This window comes from Falco biarmicus, chromosome 4 (assembly GCF_023638135.1).
Source record: "Falco biarmicus isolate bFalBia1 chromosome 4, bFalBia1.pri, whole genome shotgun sequence".
NCBI classification, from domain to species: Eukaryota; Metazoa; Chordata; class Aves; order Falconiformes; family Falconidae; genus Falco; species Falco biarmicus.
The window spans coordinates 87485552-87508022 of NC_079291.1; the positions used below are offsets into that span (position 1 = coordinate 87485552).

Sequence of the window (22471 nt, forward strand, 5' to 3'; positions counted from 1 at the left end):
TCAAATACCCGTTTAAGAGTAGTAAACTTATCTGTTACATGTGCATAATCTGCCACTCAGTGAATGTACTAGCATGCAGTTCAGTGAGTTTTTGAGGGCAGTCTGGTTTTGACTACAAGAGAAGTAACTTTCTTTTAGGAATCTAGATTTTCAAAGGGATTTGGTATTAATGCATGCTAACACTATGTTGGGGCAGACTTTCTTATTTTTATATTTTTTATTTATTTTTTGATGTTCATATAGCAGTGACGATATAACTTGTTTCCCCAGAGTTTCTTCTGAAACTTTACTGAATTCTTAAAATTAGTGTACTGTACACCACAAAGGATGTGACTTCTAGCCCCTTCAGTTAAAAAAAAAAAAAAATAATATTTCTATGTATAGCTTCGATATTTCAAGTTCTGGTTAAATTTTTAGCTGTCCTCATTACTGAATCTTGAAGAAGCAGTATTTAAAATGAAAGTAAACAAAGCATTGGAAGCAGTTTATCCATGTGCCCCTTGAGGGATGTATCCGATAATACTTTCCAGTGTTATTTTTGTAACATACTGATATAACTCTTCACCATTCTAAGAAGTAATTTTTAAATAGTTAGTTTTATTTATTTTTTTTTTTACTTCACCTGTGTAATTTTGTTCCTGTCTGTAGTCAGGTTTAACCTTTCATATACTTGCCTGCTTCTAAGATGCAGCTTTTTCTCCAACATATATCCTCTAATGGTCAGATTCTATGGTAGCAAGTAGTGCTTTAAATAAAAATTCACATCTAATTTAAGAAGTATTACTTCTTATACAACCTGTTAAACCTCCTAATTGTATCCAGAGGATTTTTGGAGTATACTGTCCTTCATTTCACTTTTTGTGAACACCAGCCCAATATTTAAGTAGTTGGGGTCCCATTTATGTATTGCATTCTTCCAGTTTTGCTCAATGTTGCTTGATTTTTTTCTGGTGTGGCTGGACAGCCTCTAGGCTGGGAGATGCTGACATGTCCCTGAGTGGCACTGCCACAATGCTGTACCCAGGGTCTGAGGCAACTGCTTTACTGGGAGTAGTTTGGCAGTTTGAATAATATGTTAATTATTTGAATAACATGTCTACATCCAGCTGGTAATGCAAAGGTTCTGAGAGCCTTTAGGTGCGAGAAAGGTTGCCCAAATCGCTTTCCCATCTTAAGAAAATACCTTTTCTGTAGTATCCTGTCCAATCTTTGTGTGCTGTACTTGGGGTGTTCCCCTGTGTCCAAGGTAACTTGTCAGAACCAACAAGTGGGCAGCCAGGGTCTTGTTTCTTGGTGCCATGTAGCTGTATGCCTGAAAGATCTGTTTCCTTCTAGTATAACCAGGAATAATGTCTGGTTTGGGTGTTTTGCCATGTTCTTTGAGAAATGGAGGTAAGATGATAATGTAAAGAAAAATAATTTTTCAGGGCTGGATTTTTGTAACATTTTGTAATCCTGTCTAGTGAATTGTCTTTTGGTATGGAGGTGGCCATAGTCCAGCAGCAGGCGAGAGTGACTTAATGCCTTTTGACACCTTTTTATCTGAAAGGAAATATTACTGTCATTTGCCTGTCTCGGTCTTACTCACTCACTCTCCCTAGTTCTTCTTTTAGCCTCGAATGGTAACTTCTAGGTACTCTCCACGTTGTTACCTCTGAAATTAAAAATGTCATGAAATTTCACGTATCTGCAAATCCCTTCCTATTGAAAGCATATCAGTGTACAGGCCATTTGGGTTAACAAATTTTATACCTTAACAGAGTATCTTTGAAGATTGTTAAGTTTTTTTACTTTTTTAAAGCATTATTTAATGGATATTGGGATTGGTCTGTATTTTAGGGCTAAAGGAAAAACTGTAGCTTGAAGTGTTGAAGTCAAAATTGCTGGCATCACTAATGGCTCCAGTTGTTTTATCTGTCATTCCCTGACAGACCCTGGGGTAGGATCTCTCCCCAATTCCAGCTGTGGACTTAACTGTTGGGTAGGTGCTTTGTAAAAGCCAGGGGACACAAATACTGCTAAATTTAAAGTCTTCCTTTCGTTGCCCTGGCCACAGTAAGCTAAGTCTTCAGTGTTGGAGAATTTTTTAATTGTATCAGTGGTCAAAAAAAGCCAAACAAACCTCTGTACTTGTGTTTTGCATGGACAATCATCTTCTCTTTCGAAAATTAACCTGCTTTGTTTAGAAGTAAAGCTTAAGAAGGGATAGTCCTGAAGGCTGGGGGTGTTTCTGCTGATTTTAGGACATTTGGCATATCTTTTTAATAAAGACACATGAGTGAAGCTCTTGTCATGTAGTGCTTCTGGAACAGCTACAGTCTTGTACCAAGATGGTTATTTTAGGAAATTGACATAAGTAGCTCTTTATCAGAATGTTTTCATACCCAATTTAGTTGTTTGCTTTACTGAAAATTTTCCTCTGTGTGTAAACTTCACAGGAAAGGAAGGTCTTGAATGCTGCCTTGGTATGTTTGTTTGCCTCCATGCTTTGTAACGCATCCGAATAGCCAGGTGGTTATTCCACAATGAAATGATTTATACAGTGAACTAAAACATTTGCCAGCAGTAATTGCTTACAACTGTGGGACAGAACAAAACAGGAGAGCACCATCAGGCTTCTGGCATTAATCCAGTGACTTGGATTCCTCCTTTGACGTGAGCGTGTCTCGCTTTATCCTTGTGCATCTTGCAGTGAAGCTGCAAAATTGTGTTACAGCCAGAACCTTAGGGAACAAAATGCTCTTACTGTAACTTTTGAGGGGTTTTTCTCAGTTGTTGTAGGAGTCGGGGAAGAAGTGGCAGTTGGGATTTGCAGATAGTAGTGATGGAGGTTGACTTAGTTTAGGAAACATTGCCTTAAATGTAACAGATATGGTCTCCAACTGTAAAATTTGTGAATTTGAAACATTGACTTCCATTTCATACACTACCTGTAGGAGGCTTGGGAGGAAGAAGCTATGAAAGAGTGGTAGATTAAAGTTTGTTATGCATACACTTAGGTTAAATCAGAGTTGGACCATACTTAGTTTTGTTTGCTAAATCAGGTAGCAAAATAATGACTTTCAGGTGGAGAAAGTGTGCCATTCAACGAAGTGATGCGAACTTGCTTAGAGTTTAAGGGGTGACCTCTGAAATTCTAAGTTAGTACAGTCAAAAATCAACTGATTTTGGTTTCAATGACTATAAATACTTCCTCTTTTTTTTATATAAATCAGACTTTTAAAATCAAGGACATGTTAAAGTGGTTAATTAAATACCAAATATATAAAAACTACTTAGCAGTGGATATACTTAGTAAAAGCAGCAAAACTGCTAACAGTTAAATCTAAAAGCTACACGTAGGAAGCTGGATTTGCTATCAGTGTATCTCTTCCCTGTGGTGTGTTCAGCGCTGTGGGTGAGGCAATTCAGACTTGCTTATCGCTAGTACGGTTAGTGAGATTGAGAGAGGGCTCTTGAAAGAAACATTTCCTGGAAAAGGGGTGCTAATAAATGGTTTTATAGTAATGAGTGGTCTGGGGACTGTTCTCAAAATAAGTGCTAGTTTACTTAAGTAACACTGCTGTAATTTTCTTGCTTTTTTTCTTTTTTTTTTTTTCTTTTTTTTTTCTTTTTTTTTTTTTTTTTTAGGCATGCCTCCCATTCGGGACTTGGTGAGCCACTCCCCTAACCAGTCAGGTTAGCTATTTAAATCTCACCTTTTTTCTGCACTCTGTGTGTTTGTAGTACTTACATGTTTCACACAATTTTGTCTGATTTTTTTATTCTTTGGCTTTTGTTTTTCAATAGCATGTGCTATGTGAATGACTGACTTAAGTACACTTGCTCTGTGCCATTATATACTGCTTTGGTTAAACATTTTTAATTTTCTTTAAAAATTCTAAAATTCATACCAAAAGAGATGTTTTGACTATGTGGCACCTTAGCTTTAAACTACTAAGTATTTTCTTTTTACCTTTATGCTTATATATTACATTGCCTCTTTGTGTGGTATTAATTGAATAATCTGTGCAAGCCTGTGCTTTACATCAGAGACATTTCACAGCACTGTGAAGGAAATCACATCTGGGGGCCTTTCTGTTTTGACTGCTGAGTTTATGCTGAGCTACCACGTTCGTGGAGGCCTGCAGCCATGTATGTTGCTTCCTTGATATGATTGTGAAGAACAGTTGCTGTTTAAGTAATACCTTGGAGCGAATGTGCTGTGTGAGGACTTGACACGCTGTATGAAATGCTCTAGAGTAACGCAGGTGGTGCTGTAGGATGGTTTGTACTGGCTCTGTTTCTGGCTGTGCCATGTGCCTGGCAGGCTGCTGTGGGCACGGTGCTCAGGAGAACGTTTCAGGGAATCATGGAATCATTTAGGTTGGAGAAGACCTTTAAGATAATTGAGGCCAACTGTTAAGCCAACACTGCCAAGCCCACCACTAAACCATGTCCCTAAGCTTCACATTTACATGTCTTGGAAATAACCCCCAGGGATGGCGACTCCACTGCTTCCCTGGGCAGCCTGTTCCGCTGCTGGACAACCCTTCTGGGGAAGGTGTTGCATCTCTTCTCTTTATCTTGCAGACTGCTCTCAAAGGGGTGATGTTAAACGTCCTCTCCTCTTCCCTTGTGTTAATTTAGCCATGCAGCAAGTCTGCAGTGCCAGTCCAGCACAGTTCCGGGCCAGAGCCCTGGTGTGGGAGAGGAGAGGGCAGAGAGAGAAAGCGTGCAGGGCAGGCGGTCCCTTTTAGGAGAGCCAGCAGCTGTGCTGCGTTAGGTGCCAAGGGTCACTGTATCCTTGTCCTGGCTGCTTTCCTGTTCTGCATTTACAGTTAGGAAACTATTCCAGAGGCAGCCAGCTACATCTGCTAGTTTTTGAGTTGCAGTACTTGAAGAAGACACAAACAGACCTCAAGAGCTTTTTCTATACCACAAAGAAACAGAAATGTGATGTTAACAAACAAGTTTTATGGTTTTTGGTTTTGTAATTTCATAAAAAAGGTGCTTTTTAGCTTGTTTACTGAAAGCTAAAGAGCTTGTTTACCAAAATGCATTTTTGCATGGGGACCAAAGATGCAATAATTGACAAGGTATAATATTGACAGTCTGTGGGTACCAGTATGTGCTGGAATTGGAAAAGGCAATGGGCAGCAAGAGTCAGGTATTTTTCAATTTATACTTCTCAATCCTACTGTTTCTTTTAGATCGTGTGATGGTACTGTAAAACAAACTAGCTACTTTAGAAAACACATACAGTTTTCTGCACATATATCCTGCAGGAGTAACTCAGAGCTAGAAAACATCAAATTACAAATTACCGAAAAAAATTTTAGCAGATTAGTAAATCTTAAGAAACTCAGGTTTGTGTAGTTTCTTCTTTTTTTTTTTTTTTGTCCAGGATTTAAGCAGCAGAAGTTACAGTTGCAGCTTCTAGATAATTTTGGGGAGAAACCCAAGATATTACTGGCTCGTTTTGCTGTGCACCAAGTGTAGTATGTTGTTAGCTGTAATTTTCCAATCTTGAGGCTGGTTTTGTGGTATCTGCCAGATACAAAAAATCAGAGATAAAACCTTGCTTAATCAGTAGTTGTATACTTAATCTCAGAAGTTCATGGATTGTGGAGATTTAGATATGAATATTTCAGAACAGTGGCTCATACCAGAAATCATTAACACATGTTTATGTCTAGAAAAAGGACTGTTAGTCAAGGTATGTGATAGGATAAAATTCTGGATGACTGGAAATTAATCATTATATGCTGTTTGTGTATTGGCTCATTACAAACTGCATCGCATCTAAATTAGATAATGGAATCTTAATAAAGACAAGCTTTATTTTTATGTATTCTATTGTTGTGCAAATAAGGGTTTATTTACCATTTCACTCTCCCTTGTAGTCATAACCTGTATCTCTTTCTCTACACTGAACTCAGGCTGTTTGCCATCTGTATACTTTCTTGTTGCTTTTAAAATTGATCATATTATTGGGGTGATGCTTATGTAATCAAGTCTTTGTTTTGTTAGGGCAGTTTTTGATGCTGTTGATTCTCTTGTTTGTGAGAGAGCAGATAACTCTTAAGTTTAGTCATTTAATACAGGTTAAATGTCTTTTAAAAATATCAGCGTGAGATTTGAAATCTTGTTTTTTGGTGGTCAGTTGCTCCAATAGTACAGGTTTTTTTCTAATAACACATTAATAGGCAGATTCTGGGTTTTGTTCAGCTGAACACATCTTCCAGTTCTCCTAAGGATGCTGTGTGGTTCTCCTCCTCAAGACTGGGGAGCTGCCAGGCACTTGTAATTATTGCAGTGCTATTTCTACCTGCCATAGGTCTTTTTCCACTACTCCCAGTTCCAAACTGCTGTACCATCATCTTTTGTTTCTCATGTGGTAGTTACCATGTGAAGCTTAACGGATTGCTTGGACTTTTTCAAGCATCTACCATCTTGGTTGCTGGAGGAGCAGCAGGTTTCTCTGCTCTTTGCTATTCCAGGCTATGCACTCTTAGAGGCAGGCTCTTTGGCAAGATTCTTGTAGGCAATGTAGAATGAATAATATTGCTATTGATTAAAAATTAATTAAAAATAGACCAAAACTTGTTGCATATCAGTGTAATAGCAAACTGTCCATCGTAGCTTAAATGTAAGCTGTTTTGATTTGTTCCTGCCTGTTTCCTTATAGATCATCAAGTTCATAAATTCAAATAATGTATTGTGTATGCTTTAACCTCTAAGTAGGCAGCAGTTTCGACTACCATCTTTAATGGCACAGATGCAACTCAGTTACTTGCCACTGAACAGTAGGTAGGGGTTGGTGGGCATCAGGGTTTGGGGCTTCGGCGCTGTCACAGAATTGGCACTCCTTGTAGCAGAAGGGAGAAGCTGGTGAGACTGGCAGCTTCCTTTCAGACTTTGCAATTAACATGTATTTCTTTGAAAGACAAGAAGCTTATAAGTTAGTGTTAATATTTTTAAAGTAGCCAGTCCCCAAGTGTTCTTTAAATAGCTTTTGAGACAATTATGGATTGGTAACTGTAACATTTTGTTACTATTAGCTCTGTCTGTTAATGTGAACAAGTACAATTTCATGAAGGTATTTAAGCAAAGAAACTGCACCTTTTTCTAGTCAGATGTAAGGCATGAAATCCATTAAGAATGAGCAAGAGCTATAGAACTTTTTTCCCCCTCTTATCTTCAGGTATATACATTTTTAATTTTCTAAGTAAAGGCAAAAAAGGGAACATTACAAAGAAAAGTTGACAGTTTTTTTAAAAACCTGAATGTTTTAATGGGCAGAGAAGCGTAGTTTGCTATGTATACAGCCATTGAGCATTTATAATAACCAGTGTGGTTATTCTTTCAGTGCAGGCAGATACTAAGTAAAAAAACTTCACTGACGTTTTGTACTTGTGTTCTGTTGCCAACTTCATTGCTATTTTCTGCAGACTTCACAGTTTTGTAGTTTCATTTTCTGGTGCACCTGACTGTTTAATAGTTGTGGTGCAGGTCTCTGCAGTAAATCTTTAGGTATATGAAGTGAACACTGATAGCACTTTCTTTGTAGCAAATATTCCATGGTTCCTGCATTTAACCGTGACATAAACCAAAGTTTATAAGTGAATTATGATGTAAGTCATCTTAATTCCCATGCATGATCAGCCTGTTTATTGAAAAAGAAGCAGTAGTTCTTACACAAGCGAAAATGAGAAGTATCAGTTCAGCTGCTGCACTTAATCTGTACTTCTGCAGCAACGCAGCTTAAGATTGGTCTTGTGGGTTTTGTGACTGATTGTTGTTGTACAAAAGAAAATATCCTAAAGGATTTGTACTTAAGAATTTGTATATAATGTCTTCTAATGGGAGTGGGAAGATGCCTCTTTCTCTGGCTACTGTCACATAGCAATTGGTACTGCTAGGTCAGTTTGATACCCTGCTTAGATTTCTGCCTTTCAGAATATCTTTGGTTTTATATGGTATCCTAGCTTTTAATATGCATATGTTTTTAGAAAATACTTTGTATATGGTGATATAGAGTAATTTTTTTAAAAGTACTGGAAAAAGAGAACAGTACCTTTAGAAGTGCTTCTTTGTGCTTTTGGTGAGAGTGCAGCTTTGTGTGCTGGTGAGAAGTGTTCTAGGTGATGCCTGTGGCGGTGTTCTGAGCAACTGTACTTGGCAGCTTTCTCTGTCACCTTCAGTGACTATAGTGTTAAAATAAGCAAAATAATTTTCAGCTTAGTCTCTGTATTTTTCCCCTCTTCTGCTTAACGAAGTAATAATACTAAGTTTATAATAATGCTCTTGGACTTTCCTTCTTCCCTTTAGATCTGAACCACAGTGGTCTAGGATCCCATTATGAAAATTCTCACTGGGGACCAGTCTCTTCAAATAGTGACTCCAGCACAAACTGGGATAAAGTTATTGTAGACGGCTCTGACAAAGAAGCATGGCCATCAATCACTGGCAGTGACCCAGAGTTGACATCAGAATGTATGGACACTGACTCTGCCTCTAGCTCTGGGTCAGAGAGAAACCTCGTTATAATGGCTTCAGGGAGCACAGGTGGTGAAAATGATGGCATTCGAAATGGCATTGGACATGGTTCTCAAAATAAGTTTGTGGTTGGTAGCAACAGCAATAATGTGGGCAATGGAAGTATTAATGGGCCGTGGGGTTTATCCCACGGAACCATAATAAGCACATGTCAAGTTTCTGTGGATGCTCCTGACAGCAAATCTGAAAGTAGCAACAATAGAATGAATGCTTGGGGCACCATAAACTCTTCATCAAATGGAGGGTTAAATCCAAGCACTTTGAATTCAAATGGCAACCATGGTGCCTGGTCTGTGTTGGAGAACAATGGACATGCCCTGAAAGGGTCTGTAGGGAGTGGTAATCCTGGCACAAATATTCAGTGCAGTACCATAGGTCAGATATCTAATAGTCAGAGTATTAACTCTAAAGTGGGTGGTTCAGCCCATGGTTCCTGGGGAAGCCTTCAGGAAAATTGTGATTCTGAAGTAAATGGTACAAGGAATGTTTCATTCAGTGGGCAACCTCAAAACCTTAACACTGAAATGAATGGACCAAATAACACTACTAACTTTATGACCTCTAGTTTACCAAACTCTGCTGGTTCAGTGCAGATTAACGAACTGCCTAATAATACAGGGCATGGGGCCTGGCGTGTGAGCACAATGAATCATTCTCAGATTCAGGCCTCTCCAGTTACAAATGGCACTTCCATTTCTCATCTTAGCAATGGTGAGGCGAAAAATGGTGGATCTTACGGTACTACATGGGGTGCCTATGGTTCTAATTACTCTGGAGACAAATGTTCAGGCCCAAACAGCCAAGCTAATGGTGACACTGTGAATGCAACTCTAATGCAGCCAGGCATCAGCGGGCCTGGCAGCACTAACTTTCAAATCAATGGGAATAAAGGAGGAGGGGTGTGGGAGGCAGGGACAGTCAACTCCCAGAATATGCTGTGGGGAAGTGGAAATGGTGCAAGTGCTGGCGGGAGCAGAAGAGGATGGGGCAACCCTGCACAAAACACTGGCACTAACATTTCAAACGGGGAGTGGAGTAAACTGCCTAGTAATCAGCATTCCAATGAAAGTGTGAATGGAAACAGCAGGAAGTTTACAAACGGATGGAAATCTACTGAGGAGGATGACCTTAACAGCCAGAGTTCTGCTGCTTCTCAGATAACCGAGCAGAACAGCGCATGGGCCAAAACAGGTACGGGGGACAGCGAAGGTAGTTCGGAGAGCACTGGATGCCATGAAGACAGAGTAACGACGGAAGGACAGAATCGAGAGAGAAGGAAAGTTGACCAGCATGCATTACTCCAAAGTATAGTGAACAGAACTGACTTAGATCCACGTGTCCTTTCCAACTCTGGTTGGGGACAGACTCCAATCAAACAGAACACTGCCTGGGATACCGAAACATCACCAAGGGGTGAAAGAAAAACTGACAATGGGACAGAGGCCTGGGGAGGCTCTGTGACACAGACTTCCAGCTCAGGGGGGTGTGTGGATAGACCTAGCCCTAACAATAATGATACCTCATCTGTATCAGGGTGGGGAGATCCAAAGTCTGCTACAAGGTGGGGAGACTCCAAAGGGTCAAACAGCCAAGGGGGGTGGGAAGAAGATTCTGCTGCTACAGTAATGGTCAAGAGCAATCAATCATGGGGAAGTGGCAAAGAGGAAAAGTCATCTTGGAATGATGCACAGAAGATGAAACAGGGATGGGTAGATGGACAAAAGGCCAGCCAGGGTTGGGCAGTTTCTGCTGGTGATAGCTGGGGTGAAAATTCAAGAAGTAACCACTGGGGTGAGACTAAAAAATCCAGTTCAGGAGGTAGCAACAGTGACAGATCAGTATCTGGTTGGAATGAGCCAGGTAAATCTAATTCTGTTACTTGGGGAGGTAATAATACAAACCCAAATAATTCTTCGGGATGGGATGAGCCTGCAAAGTCTAATCAGAACCAGGGCTGGGGAGACCCTCCTAAATCCAATCAGCCTCAAGTCTGGGGGGATTCGTCAAAGCCAATCAACTCTCCAGAATGGAACAAACAAGATGTTGGCTCTTGGGGAGCACCGTCTGCCACAAACAAACCCCCAGGGTCAGGCTGGCTGGGTGGGCCGATGCCGGCACCAGCAAAGGAGGAAGAACCCACTGGCTGGGAGGAGCCATCCCCTGAATCAATACGCCGTAAAATGGAAATTGATGATGGAACTTCTGCTTGGGGTGATCCAAGCAAATACAACTACAAAAATGTGAATATGTGGAATAAAAATGTCCCAAACAGTAGCAGCAATTCAGACCAGCAAGCACAGGTACATCAGCAGCTACTGTCTTCAAGTGCCATGTCTAGCAAGGAGAGCAGTTCGGGTTCTGGTAAGACTTGGTTTTACACAAATTTGTGTTTTCTGTTAATTACAAAACAATTCATTTGTTCTTGCTTCATATAACTGTTTTAGTTTCCAAGTGGAAGGGGGAAGGTCCCAGTGAAGTATCACTTTTATTTATATATATATATATATATATATATAAATAAAAGTAACAGCACTGCTCATAGACGTTTGATACTTTTTTACACAGATTGGAAGATCTGTTCTAGTTTTAAGTAGTTTGAGTAATAAAGGCTAGACAGCTCTACTTGAATTCTGGGGTGTTGGAACACAGAGGAAATATTTAAAGTAGCATCTGAGGAACAAAAGTCTTTCTCTTCATTTGATTCTAAACCAGTTAAAATGTATTGTTGCCACAGAGCCCCCCCCCCCCCCCCCCCCCAAAAAAAACCCAAAACACCAAAACCAAAAAAAAACCAAAAACTATTGAGCTGCTTCAAGATGGAATGAAGGGTGATGGTTTTATATGGACTCAAGATCAGACTTTCTGATCTTGTAGTTTTGGGAGCAGTGAATAATGATACTTGCGGATGAGCTTGTGTGGTATTTAGGAAATATTTTGTGCTCTGTCTCTTTCAAGTGTGAAGAGGCATAGCTTAAATGTAACAAGCAGCTCTTAGGAGCTTAATATCTTAGAAATCTCTATTATCAAAATGTAATTCTTTACATATGAAATTCATATTTTTGTGAATTTTTTGTATGCAGCAGCTTACAGTTGTAATAGTTACCTTCGTACAATATGTAAATGTGTACTAATATGCTTTTTGTTGTATGTTACGGATATAGAAAAGGCGAAACACTTGAGTCTCTTTTTAGATAGCTTTTTTAATCCTGTTTATGAACATGCCAGTAACTCATACTGCTTTAAAAAGGTTGGGGAGAGCCTTCTACTCCAGCCACTACTGTAGATAATGGAACTTCAGCGTGGGGTAAACCCATGGATACTGGTACTAGCTGGGGAGAACCCATCAGCGATGCAGCAGGCACCTCTGGCTGGGGAAACGCTTCTCTTGGTCAACAGGCTTCAAACAAACCTGGTGAGTGCTTTCTGCATCATCTCTGAATAAAGGTATTTGAGGATGGTGAAATACCTCTATAGAAGCTTTACATTTTTGAGGGCTTCTTTATCATGGAGTAAAGATCAAACAACTTCTGGGTTAAGGGCAGTTAGCTGCTACTGAAATGTTAATGTGCTGTATTTTTTTCTCAACCAGGGCCTAAATCTATGCAAGATAGTTGGTGTGGAGATGATATGCCATTGACAGGCAGTCGTCAGACCAGCTGGGAGGAAGAGGAGGATGTAGAGATTGGAATGTGGAACAGCAGTTCTTCTCAAGAAGCTAACCCATCTTTAAATTGGCCACCGTATATGAAAAAAATGCCCACAAAGGTAATGAGGAGGTTGAGTCAGGGTTTTCTGCACTGTTGCCATTTCTAAAAGCTAAGTCAGAACACATTGCTGCACGGAGTGGGAGTGCCATTAAGCTTTGATCTTCATTCATAACATTCTATGATGTAATTTAAGCAGTAGGTGGTAAACATCTTCCGAGTATTACAGGAATTCCTTTCTGTTTTTAAGGGAATAATGAAAGGTGGAAATAAGCAAGATGAAACATGGATCAATCCATTCATAAAGCAATTCACAAATCTCAGTTTTTCAGTAAGTATTTACCTTTACCTGGCTTTACTGCCTTCTTACAGTGCTAGTTATAATTCATAAAGATTAAAATGCTTAATTGCCTAGTGTTCATTTTCATAGTATTTTACTTCTCTTTTTGTCTCACTTCTGTCACCCAGCCCTTTTCCTTGCACCCTCGTTAAAAAAGGACCTATTTATTGATAAAAAGTGTTTTTGTAAACACCACCCAGGTATTCATCCAGTAGTCTGATGTTTTACTTAATGTTATGTATGTATTTTGGTGAAGATACCAGTTTTCAATTGGATAACAACTGAAGGGAGAAAATACTTTTAAAATAGTGTCTGATTTGTCTCGATTTTTTTTTTCTTGCAGGTTTGAATTGAAATAGTGTATAGGAATCTCTTGGTTTTAGCTTTTAAAAATATTACTATTAAATAATTGTAATTCATTTTATTGCTTCAGAGAGAATCACCAGAAGAAACCATACAGAGCAATAAGATGGACATGTCTGGAGGTAAGAATAGGAGAACTTAGCTGGGTTTTATTGCTTTCCTTTCCAGTCTCTCTCAGTTTCCTTCTGTAAACTACTTTTTGTAAAACTATAGATAATATATATAGTTATAGCTATAGTTACATGTATGTTTCAATAAAGAAAAGGAATACCCTTGGAGAGAAAAGAATTTGTGTGAGTAATGTTACCACCTGAATCACCTGGTTGCTATAGTAATATTATCCATAAATCAATCCAAGCTTACATATATTAAGCTGACATGAAGGAATGTTTTCAGGGTGTGGTGGCGTTGTTTCTTGTAATACAAGTGTCTAGATTGCCTTCTGGGTACCTTCACTAAGTACGAACAGAAGTGTTCCGAACACCACGCTTGCTCATTGTGGTTCATTCTTGGAAACACATTTTTGGTTCTAACTGTTAAATTAATACTGAGCAATTGTTTTAGAAACGCTTGAACTTGAGTGTAAAATGACTTGTGAGCAGTTTTGAATCCATTGACTGTTAGGATTCCTCTAGCAAATAAAAAATGATATAATTCTTTAATATGTTAATAATGATGTTTTATAACGATAGAATATTTAATTATAGTAATTGTAGCATTTTAGGTTTTATTGTAGTTCCACTCCTTTTATTCCAGTTTAAAATAGAGAATTTTCACTTTTGGGCTCATAGTCTGTTGTGTAAAGAAATTGTTCTTTGAATTTTAGATTTTATTATTAATGGCAAGCCTCATATTTAAATTACTGCAATTTTTAAAAAATTTGGATTTAAAGCATCTGCTTGGAAAGAATTACTTTGTACTGCATGCAGTAAAGTATTAAATTGACTCCTTTATTACTGCTTGTATTTTGATCTTCCAGCTTGCCTAGTAGAATTAATGATAAAAAATAAACTTAAAATTTGCTTTTAATAAACACAAATACTTTAAATTTGCAAGGGGTTTTTTTTGGTTGTTGTTTTTTTAAACTAAATAGTGGTGGTTTTTTAACTGAATCAAATTAAAGAGCCTCTGAAATATTACGCAAATGTAGGGGAAGTGATAAAGATACTTCAAAGCCAAGACAATGCTTATTGCTACTGATAAAAAAAGGGGGGGGGCATCCATAACTCGAAACTCAAGTTTAAACAACTGTACTTGGTTTTAAGAGAAAACTGAGAATAACGTTTTGTGAAGCCTAGCAAAATGTTCTAATGCTCTGCTGATTCCAAGTTTTGCGTTATCTAAAGGCACTGATTCATTGTTTCAAAGTTTCCTTTCCCTTGTCAGTAAAGCCCTGAGAGTTTAAAGCTAAACTGATGTTTTCTTTTATTAGTATCTAGCTTGAGAGCAGTATTAGTTCAGCTCTTCATAAGCATAAACTGATTTCTAGTACACCTGGAAAACTGAATAATCCTTCAATGTTTTATTCACATCTCTCACCTTTTCTTAGGGTTATTGCAAGATAAGCGGATGGAGATGGATAAGCATGGCCTCAATGTTGGAGATTACAATCGTGTGGTTGGAAAAGGCCCTGGTTCTCGTCCTCAAATTTCCAAAGAGTCTTCCATGGATCGCAGTCCTTACTTCGATAAGGTTAGTAGGTGTCTTGCTGGTGGACACTTCTGAATTTCTTTGACTCTGCATTCTAAGTAGTTACCTGTGTGCTCCTTAGCTTTCTGCATTTAGTGGAGAGGAAAATTAGGGGTTTCTTGTTAATCCGTAAGATAGATTTAGTTCTTTTTAACTTACTGATACATAATACTAAGCACTTTCTGTAGCCCATTTGCAGTGCAAATGACTAACCTGATCTCTTTTGTTTTCTGCCTATTTCCTGCTGGTGCTGGACTGTCATGTGACTCTTCCCTTCTGTTCCTGGCAATGGTTTCTCCCTTCTGCTTGCTTGCTGGCTGGTTGTTGCGCATCGGTTTGTCTGTCCCATCAGGATGGCATTGTAGCAGACGAGTCCCAAAACATGCAGTTTATGTCCAATCAAAACATGAAGCTTCCCCCTTCAAATAATGCACTACCTAACCAAGCCCTTGGCTCCCTAGCAGGGCTGGGTATGCAAAACTTGAATTCTGTTAGACAGGTAAGGCTGTGTGCATATCCTTGGCATGTTATTTGACAGCATTTAATACAGTTTGATTTAACTTCCTAGCTACCTATGTGGTTGATACATGTTTAACTTCTAATTCAAATGTATAGGGGTGGGAGAAGCAGCAGCACGTTATTGTCACTAACTGTCCATCCTTTCCCCAGAATGGCAATCCCAGTATGTTTGGTGTTGGTAATATAGCAGCACAGCCCAGGAGCATGCAGCAGCCTCCAGCACAACCTCTTAATTCATCTCAGCCTAATCCACGTGCTCAAGTGCCTCCTCCATTACTATCCCCTCAGGTAACCGAGTGCATCGCAGAGTGGTTTGGGCTGGGAGGGACCTTTAAAGATCATCTAGTCTAACTCTCAGGGTTGCAGGGGATTTCTACCACCCGCATACTTCACAGCCCTGGATATAAAATATTCTGTTCATAAACTACCAAAACGCTGCTTCAGAAAATTGTTTTTTGTTTATTGGTGTTGCTGATACTTACTCTGTAAATATATGAAAACATGTTTGGTTTGATGAGCGTTTCAGAAACAAGGCAACTGTTGACCAGGGGTCATAATGTTCTACATCTAGTATAACTCACTGCATGTCACTGTCAGTCACTCTTCATACTGGTCTGTTTTGCAGGTTCCAGTATCATTACTGAAGTATGCACCAAACAACGGTGGCCTGAGCCCACTTTTTGGCCCACAACAGGTAGCCATGTTGAATCAACTGTCCCAGTTAAACCAGCTTTCTCAGATCTCCCAGTTACAGGTAAGCTAACGAAGGTAGTCACTCGGTGTTCTGTTTGAAAGTCTAAGTAGAGACTTACGTCAGCTATAAACTGTTCTTAAAAAAACCACCACAAAACACTGTCTCCTAGCGGTTGTTGGCTCAGCAGCAAAAAGCGCAGAATCAAAGAAGCATGCCTTCTGGTGGTCGTCAACAGCAGGAGCAGCAGGTAAGTAAAGACGTTTATTACTAACTCTTCAAACTATCCTTAAAAGCTGTTTTTCGTCCTGAGCTGCATTTCTTGTTCTAAATTGTATTAAAGTGTGCAAGAGTTAATGGGATTTTGACAAGCTTTAAAGGAGTGACTTAGCTTAATGCTGGGGTTTGCTGTGCTAAGATGCATGGAGCACAAAGATGCATTTCATTATCTTTCTTTAAATGTGCCAAAGCTTTTGCCTATTCATATTGTAACTGCTCTGTTTTTTCAAGGGTCGGTCTCTTAGTATGCAGCAACAGATGATGCAACAGTCCCGTCAGCTTGATCCAAACCTGTTAATGAAGCAGCAAACTCCACCCTCTCAACAGCAGTCACTCCATCAACCCACCATGAAATCTTTCCTCGAGAATGTTATACCCCATGCTACTCCTGAGCTACAAAAAGGGCCATCACCAATAAATGCATTCAGCAGCTTCCCTATAGGTGGGTTTCTCCGTGCTGATTTCATACTGTCATTAATGCTTATGTGACACACAACCTTTCTTTTCCTGTTGCATGCCTCCTCTGAAAACAATAGCGACTATAAATCCTGTTAGCGCTTACGATTTTAATGGAAGGACTAATTTTTTGTGGGGCTTATCCCTTTATCTTTGTTCACCAAAGATCTTTTTTTCACAAGTACACTCCCAGAAGTGACTGTGTTTCAGTGCAAAATGCTTTGCATTCTTAAAAAATGTCTGTCTCTTTTTATTTCTCTTTTATCCTCTGGGTTCCAAGGATGATACAAAGTCCTTCTGCAGTTGCGATTCCTGGAGCTAAAGGACTTTTAGGAGTAGAATCCATACAAAGAATCCATTGATGTGGTCTTATTTCTTTAGCATTTAAAAACCTTTTCATTGAATCTGGAATTGCATAGGTAGAACAAAATGTCAATTTCCCTTTTAGTGGTTTTGTCTAGGAAAGAAGGCTTTTAGCTCTGCATTTTTAAGGAATGGTTGTCTCATTTCAGGCAAAATGTCTGAACATTTATAAATACAAACATCTCCCGTTTCTTTCTCCCTACATTTCCAGGCTTCTGTCCAATTTCTACTTCAGAAATTCCAGGCTTGTATATTTTCTCCTTACTTTAGGTCCCTTTTTAATGCTATCTTGTACTTACTACAGCTGTTTACCATTTACCTCTGTTCCTTATCCCTATTTTTTTACTCCTCTTCAGTTTGCTTTTCTTCTATTTTATTCTAATCTGATCATTTCTGTTGGGCTGATTTCCTTTGCATTCTCATTGCCCTTTGTAGAAAACTTTGTTTAATAGAGACTGCTGCTGAAATCCTTGTGCTTATAGGTGGAGTGTCACGGAGCCAGTGGGTCAGTGCAGGCCATGCTGTTGCGCTGCATGTGGCACACCGGAATTCTGCTTGTGGCCAGTCTTAAGCCCAGGCTGCTGCTTAATAGTTGCTGCTGATGATTGGCATCGATATCTAACTACTGCTTTCATTCAGGGGGCAAGGCATAACAATCAAGTTTGTTTAGCTATTAGAGACACTAGGTTAGTTCTAAGGAAAGGTATATTTAATTTGCTCGCCAAACTTCATGCTGAGTAATTGCATCCTGCCTACATTGGGTTCCTTGCTGTTTTGTTTCTTGAGTTGAATTGTTGTATACTATTAAGTAGCTGCTTTCTCACCTTGATCATTGCCACATTTCAGGAACCTGCAGTGTATGTAAGATTGGTTTGAGATCTCTCAGGAATCTGCTGCAGTATACGTAAGAATTCTTTGGGATCCCTTTGGAGCAGTACTGTATAGTGATATAAGCAAGTGGAGCCACACTCAGTCCACAAATAAAAGCTTATGGGTAGAAATAGTAGATTGCTGGAATTTCTTCACCCTTTAGTGAAAAACTGAGTCAAGAGGAGTATTGGTAGCATCCTCCAAATGCACAAAGTATAGTAGTGTAGTCATGTGAGAAGGAGCTGAACTTGCCGAGTTGTCTTCTGGAAAATCTTGCAGGTATGTTACTTTCTCCGTGTTCTAATAGCAGTGTCAGAAGACCTAGCAACAACAGCAGGGAGGTCCTCTTTACATTCTGGGGAGCTCAATTTGTCAAGGTTCACTAGTTATCAATATTCATCAAATGCAGAGGTTGGGGGGGGTGTCCTTATCTAGTTGACCACTTCTGCAGTCGTATCTCAATTCATTGATTGAATTATGTATTTCTGATAATAGAAATAACCTTTTTCTGCCAAATAGTGAGTATAGCTGAACAATATGAGATCTTTCACAATTGGATATGAAAAATTACTTCTGGGAAACTGTTTAAATTATAGATTATGTCCAGGGGCTGATGTTCGTCCCTCAGTCCACAGATTTCAAATACGGAGCTATGGACGTACATCTGTGCCTGCCAAGGGGCTGGCATTAACCTTATCAGATGGGTTTGCCTATCTGCCAGCTCATGATCTTTCTAATCCTTCTTGTAGAGGTCTGTCTTCTGCATGCTTCTTCACAGTTGGGAGGAGGGTTACTGCTCTGCAGAGGTTATTGCTCTGACAACAACAAAAAGCCAGAAAGAGAGGTGTCAGAAACTGGATTGATTGGACTCTTCCTTTTTTCTGTTTCAGCTACTGATAATTGTTAAATTTCTTAACATTCAGCTGTCCTGTTTGTTACAAGGAACTTTCTCTGAGGCTTTTCAAGGGACTGCTTTTCTGGCATCAACATCTGCTCATGCCTTTAAGAAAAACAAGCAAACAAAAAAACCCAAACAAACAAACAAGCCAGCTTCTATATGACAGTGAATATTGACTTAACAAACTTAAGCGCTAGTTTGCAGTGCTGAATGAAGGTGTTTCTAGTAGAGATTTGAGAAGTTCCTTGTGTGTGTCTGGCCCTAGGTTAAAATGTTGTAGTGGTTTATTTTCAGAAATGAAGTAAAGAAATCTGAAGGGCTGGAAATCTAACCAGGTATGGCTATGAATTAAAGATTCTTACAGACCTGGAAGGAGAGTAGGCATGCCAAAGTCAAAAGTGTGGGCACATTGTCCAAACCCAGAATAGCTGGTTCTCACAGGTATTTGCATTGATTTGTGTTGCCATTGTCTTGATTCTCTGGCAAATAAACATTTTGCAATACAGACAACAGTTCAGAACAGGTGAAGACAAGTTTTGTTTGTTTTCTCTTATGCATTTTTAATATTCGGTGTGAACAGGGTAAATGGAGAAGGGGGTTAGTATTGCTTGCGCACTTCCATGCGAAGTGCTTCTCTACCTGTGGTTCAGAAGCTGGCGAGGTGTCATGTTGAACTGCCCAAATAAGAATGGGAGTGAGCTGGTAACTGCACTAGTACATAGCTTCTGGTGAATAGGGACGAGTACAGACAGCCCCTGCTGCTGAGAGAAAAGCGTCTTTTAGCACTGAGCATAGCTCCTCTAAGTGAAGTACTTTACTTTGTATAGTTGAGATCAGTTGTTGTGCTGGTGCTAAGCTGGTATTAAAAATGCCACAGTTTTTAGATGTTTATATTTTAGTTTCTCTGACTTCCTAATGGCTTCTTCCACTGACATTTTTGCATGAAGACATCAGCTGAGAACTTCAGAGTGCTTTGCATTGCTTAGCTTAGCTTCTGTCTGTAGTAAGTTCACTGTATTAAATGCTAGAATGTTTTTCAAAACCAGAGACTTGGAAGCATGAAATAACCGTAGTAATATGCTCTTAAATGTTTATTACAATAGTGGTAATTAGCAGAAGAAAAACATTTAGTCTGTATTTCATAAGCTGTATGTTTGTAGGAATGAACTCAAACTTGAATGTAAACATGGATATGAGCAGTATTAAAGAGCCACAATCTCGACTGAGGAAATGGACTACAGTAGACAGCATTTCTGTGAACACATCATTAGATCAAAACTCCAGCAAACATGGTATGTTATAACATGTCATTAAGTAACAATTGATGTTACACATCAGATTTTCATGTTCTGGATATAAAAATGCAGGTTTGCTGTATTTAGGCCTGTAGTTGTAACTACCACATTGCTTGTAGGTGTCAGAATTTGTATTGTGTTGTCTGTACCAAAGTTGCTGCTTGTCTTCCACGGCAGCCAATAGCTTTCATGAATGTTTTTACTTACAGAAGTGATCTTGCGATCAGATTTAGTAGAATCATCGTATGGAATTCCTTTTTTAACCAGACTCTTCAAGTGTGACTATTGCTACTAGCTTTACCTTAATCTGGATTGGAATGCTTCATACATTTTTAAACCAAAAGCTTTCTAGCTTTTTTTCCCCACCCACTCTGCTGGCCTTAAGGTGACTTAATGGAGATTTAGCTCTCTGTGTGTGCATTCTGGTCGTGTCTGACATTTTTAGTTGCAGGTTTTGGTTATGAATGTGTATGTTGCATTCTAAAAATGGGGAGAGCTTAGAGGGGATAGACTAGTACCATTGCTGTACTTGGTTTTAGAGGAGGCAGACTTGGTTGCTTCATATTTCATTCCAGTAATCAGGATTCATGAGACATTTCAACTGTTTCAGTTGCTTGAAATCTCATCCAGTTAAAATTTGAGTCTATAGCAGAAAGGTTCTGTGTCTAAAGATAGTTATGAAATGTCTCCAGTCTCCCGTTACCGTTCAGTCTTTAGATTGTTTGGATATTTTTAGATTTGTCAGCTGCTTTACTACTATGAAATGACTTGCTGTCTTAAGCTTTGAGTGGAGCTACTCTGCCACTGCACTTCTGAACTTCATCTGTTGTCCACAGAAGTCAGAAGTGTTGGTGTCACTTTAGCTGTAGGTAATGTTTTCTGAATAGTATTAGGAATGGGATTTTTTGAACTCCGTATTGCACTGAATCCCTAGTAAAAGTCTTCTCTTCCCTCAAAACGTTGAATGTCTTTGGCTTTGTTGTCTAATAACTTTAAAACTTCTCCTTACAGGACTTGCACAGAATCGAATAGATTCTGTATGGTGCTTTCATTCCTTGCTCTGCCTCCAGTGTTTTGGGTTTTTTTTAATATTTTTTTCCCCCTCCCAGGAATACGAGTAGAATTTACAGAGCTTTGCAGTACCTAAAGTTCCTTCAGATTTTGTAGAAGCTTCTTCCAGGAGCCCTCCTATCACAGAACATACTCACTACCCCTTGTTACCCAGTTGGCATCTCAAGAGTATGCTTTTACCCTCTTGAATTAATATCATGCTTGAATTTAATATGTATACTTTTTCAATGAAATGATTTCATGGGAAATTATTCCTATAGTTTTTTCCTGAATTATTCAGAGACATTTCATTTTAGATTATATGTCATGTGGGAGTATAACTTGACATCATAAAGAGGACATATATATGCTGCTGTATAGTTCATGAATGCTTTACAGGGGCATGTTTTTATATATCCGGAGGTATGTAAAAATATCAAAATCTGATCTGAAAAATACTTGATGACTGATTTGGTTTTTGGTTTTTTTTTAATTAGGTGCTATTTCAAGTGGTTTTAGGCTGGAAGAGTCTCCATTTGTTCCATATGACTTTATGAACAGCAGTAATTCACCAGCCAGTCCTCCTGGATCTATTGGGGATGGCTGGCCCCGTGCCAAATCGCCTAATGGCTCTAGCAGTGTTAACTGGCCACCAGGTATGCGACACTGGGGCTTATTCATTGCATGGTTCTTATTGTTCAGCTGTATTTCTTCTGGGTTCCTTGGTCATTACATGTGGAGGGGGCAAGGAAACAGCCTACAGAAAAGCATTAAGGGTATGTTTTTTAAGCAGATATTGAGAGCAGTAGTTTTACTGCACAAACAGAAGTATATTGCCCTGCTTTGAGATTTTACCCTGGTGAGATGGGACCGGAAAAACCAGAAATTAAGTGAACGAAGATGGCTGAATTAAGTAAATTAAATGCTTAAAAGGTTTTAGATTTTCAGTCAGTAAGAGCTATATTGTTTAGACAGCTGTTTCCTGTTTAAAGAAAAAACAAAACAAAACAAAAAAAAAACCAAAACAGAAAGAAAGAAAAGAAGCTTCTTTTTTGAATCTCTTATTCCTAGAGTTTCGTCCTGGTGAGCCGTGGAAAGGTTATCCAAACATCGACCCTGAAACTGACCCTTACGTCACTCCTGGCAGTGTCATAAACAATCTTTCAATTAATACTGTGCGGGAAGTTGACCACCTCAGGGACAGGAACAGTGGTATGTTCACTTGCTACATTTTCTAATTAATTGCGTACTAATCTTCCTTCAGTCGTGTAGAGAGACTGTTTACTTGGAGATGTATGTGCTACTTGCTCGTCTCCTTGTTTGTCTTTTTGTGTTGTGGATTTCACTGCCGAAAAGCTCATCTTTGGCTCAAGCACTGCTGCTTGATGCAATGCAACAGATATTCCAAGAATG

At 39.1% G+C, this 22471-nt stretch overlaps 1 protein-coding gene across 8 annotated transcripts in view; it reads left to right on the top strand.

Annotated features, from left to right (window-relative positions):
• Positions 1-22471, top strand: part of TNRC6A (trinucleotide repeat containing adaptor 6A) — a 52690-nt gene that overhangs the window by 25292 nt on the left and 4927 nt on the right. For 4 of the 8 annotated variants that reach the window (XM_056333901.1, XM_056333902.1, XM_056333903.1 and 1 more), the window contains 14 exons: positions 3631-3678; positions 8314-10902; positions 11789-11953; positions 12131-12306; positions 12496-12576; positions 13019-13070; positions 14498-14640; positions 15307-15444; positions 15782-15910; positions 16020-16097; positions 16358-16568; positions 19874-20005; positions 21556-21714; positions 22130-22270. In XM_056333901.1, the coding sequence (XP_056189876.1) occupies positions 3631-3678; positions 8314-10902; positions 11789-11953; positions 12131-12306; positions 12496-12576; positions 13019-13070; positions 14498-14640; positions 15307-15444; positions 15782-15910; positions 16020-16097; positions 16358-16568; positions 19874-20005; positions 21556-21714; positions 22130-22270 (4242 nt within the window). Of the gene's footprint in view, positions 1-3630; positions 3679-8313; positions 10903-11788; positions 11954-12130; positions 12307-12495; positions 12577-13018; positions 13071-14497; positions 14641-14989; positions 15137-15306; positions 15445-15781; positions 15911-16019; positions 16098-16357; positions 16569-19873; positions 20006-21555; positions 21715-22129; positions 22271-22471 lie in introns of all 8 variants that reach the window. The other 4 variants (XM_056333904.1, XM_056333908.1, XM_056333907.1 and 1 more) reach the window with 3 other exon arrangements.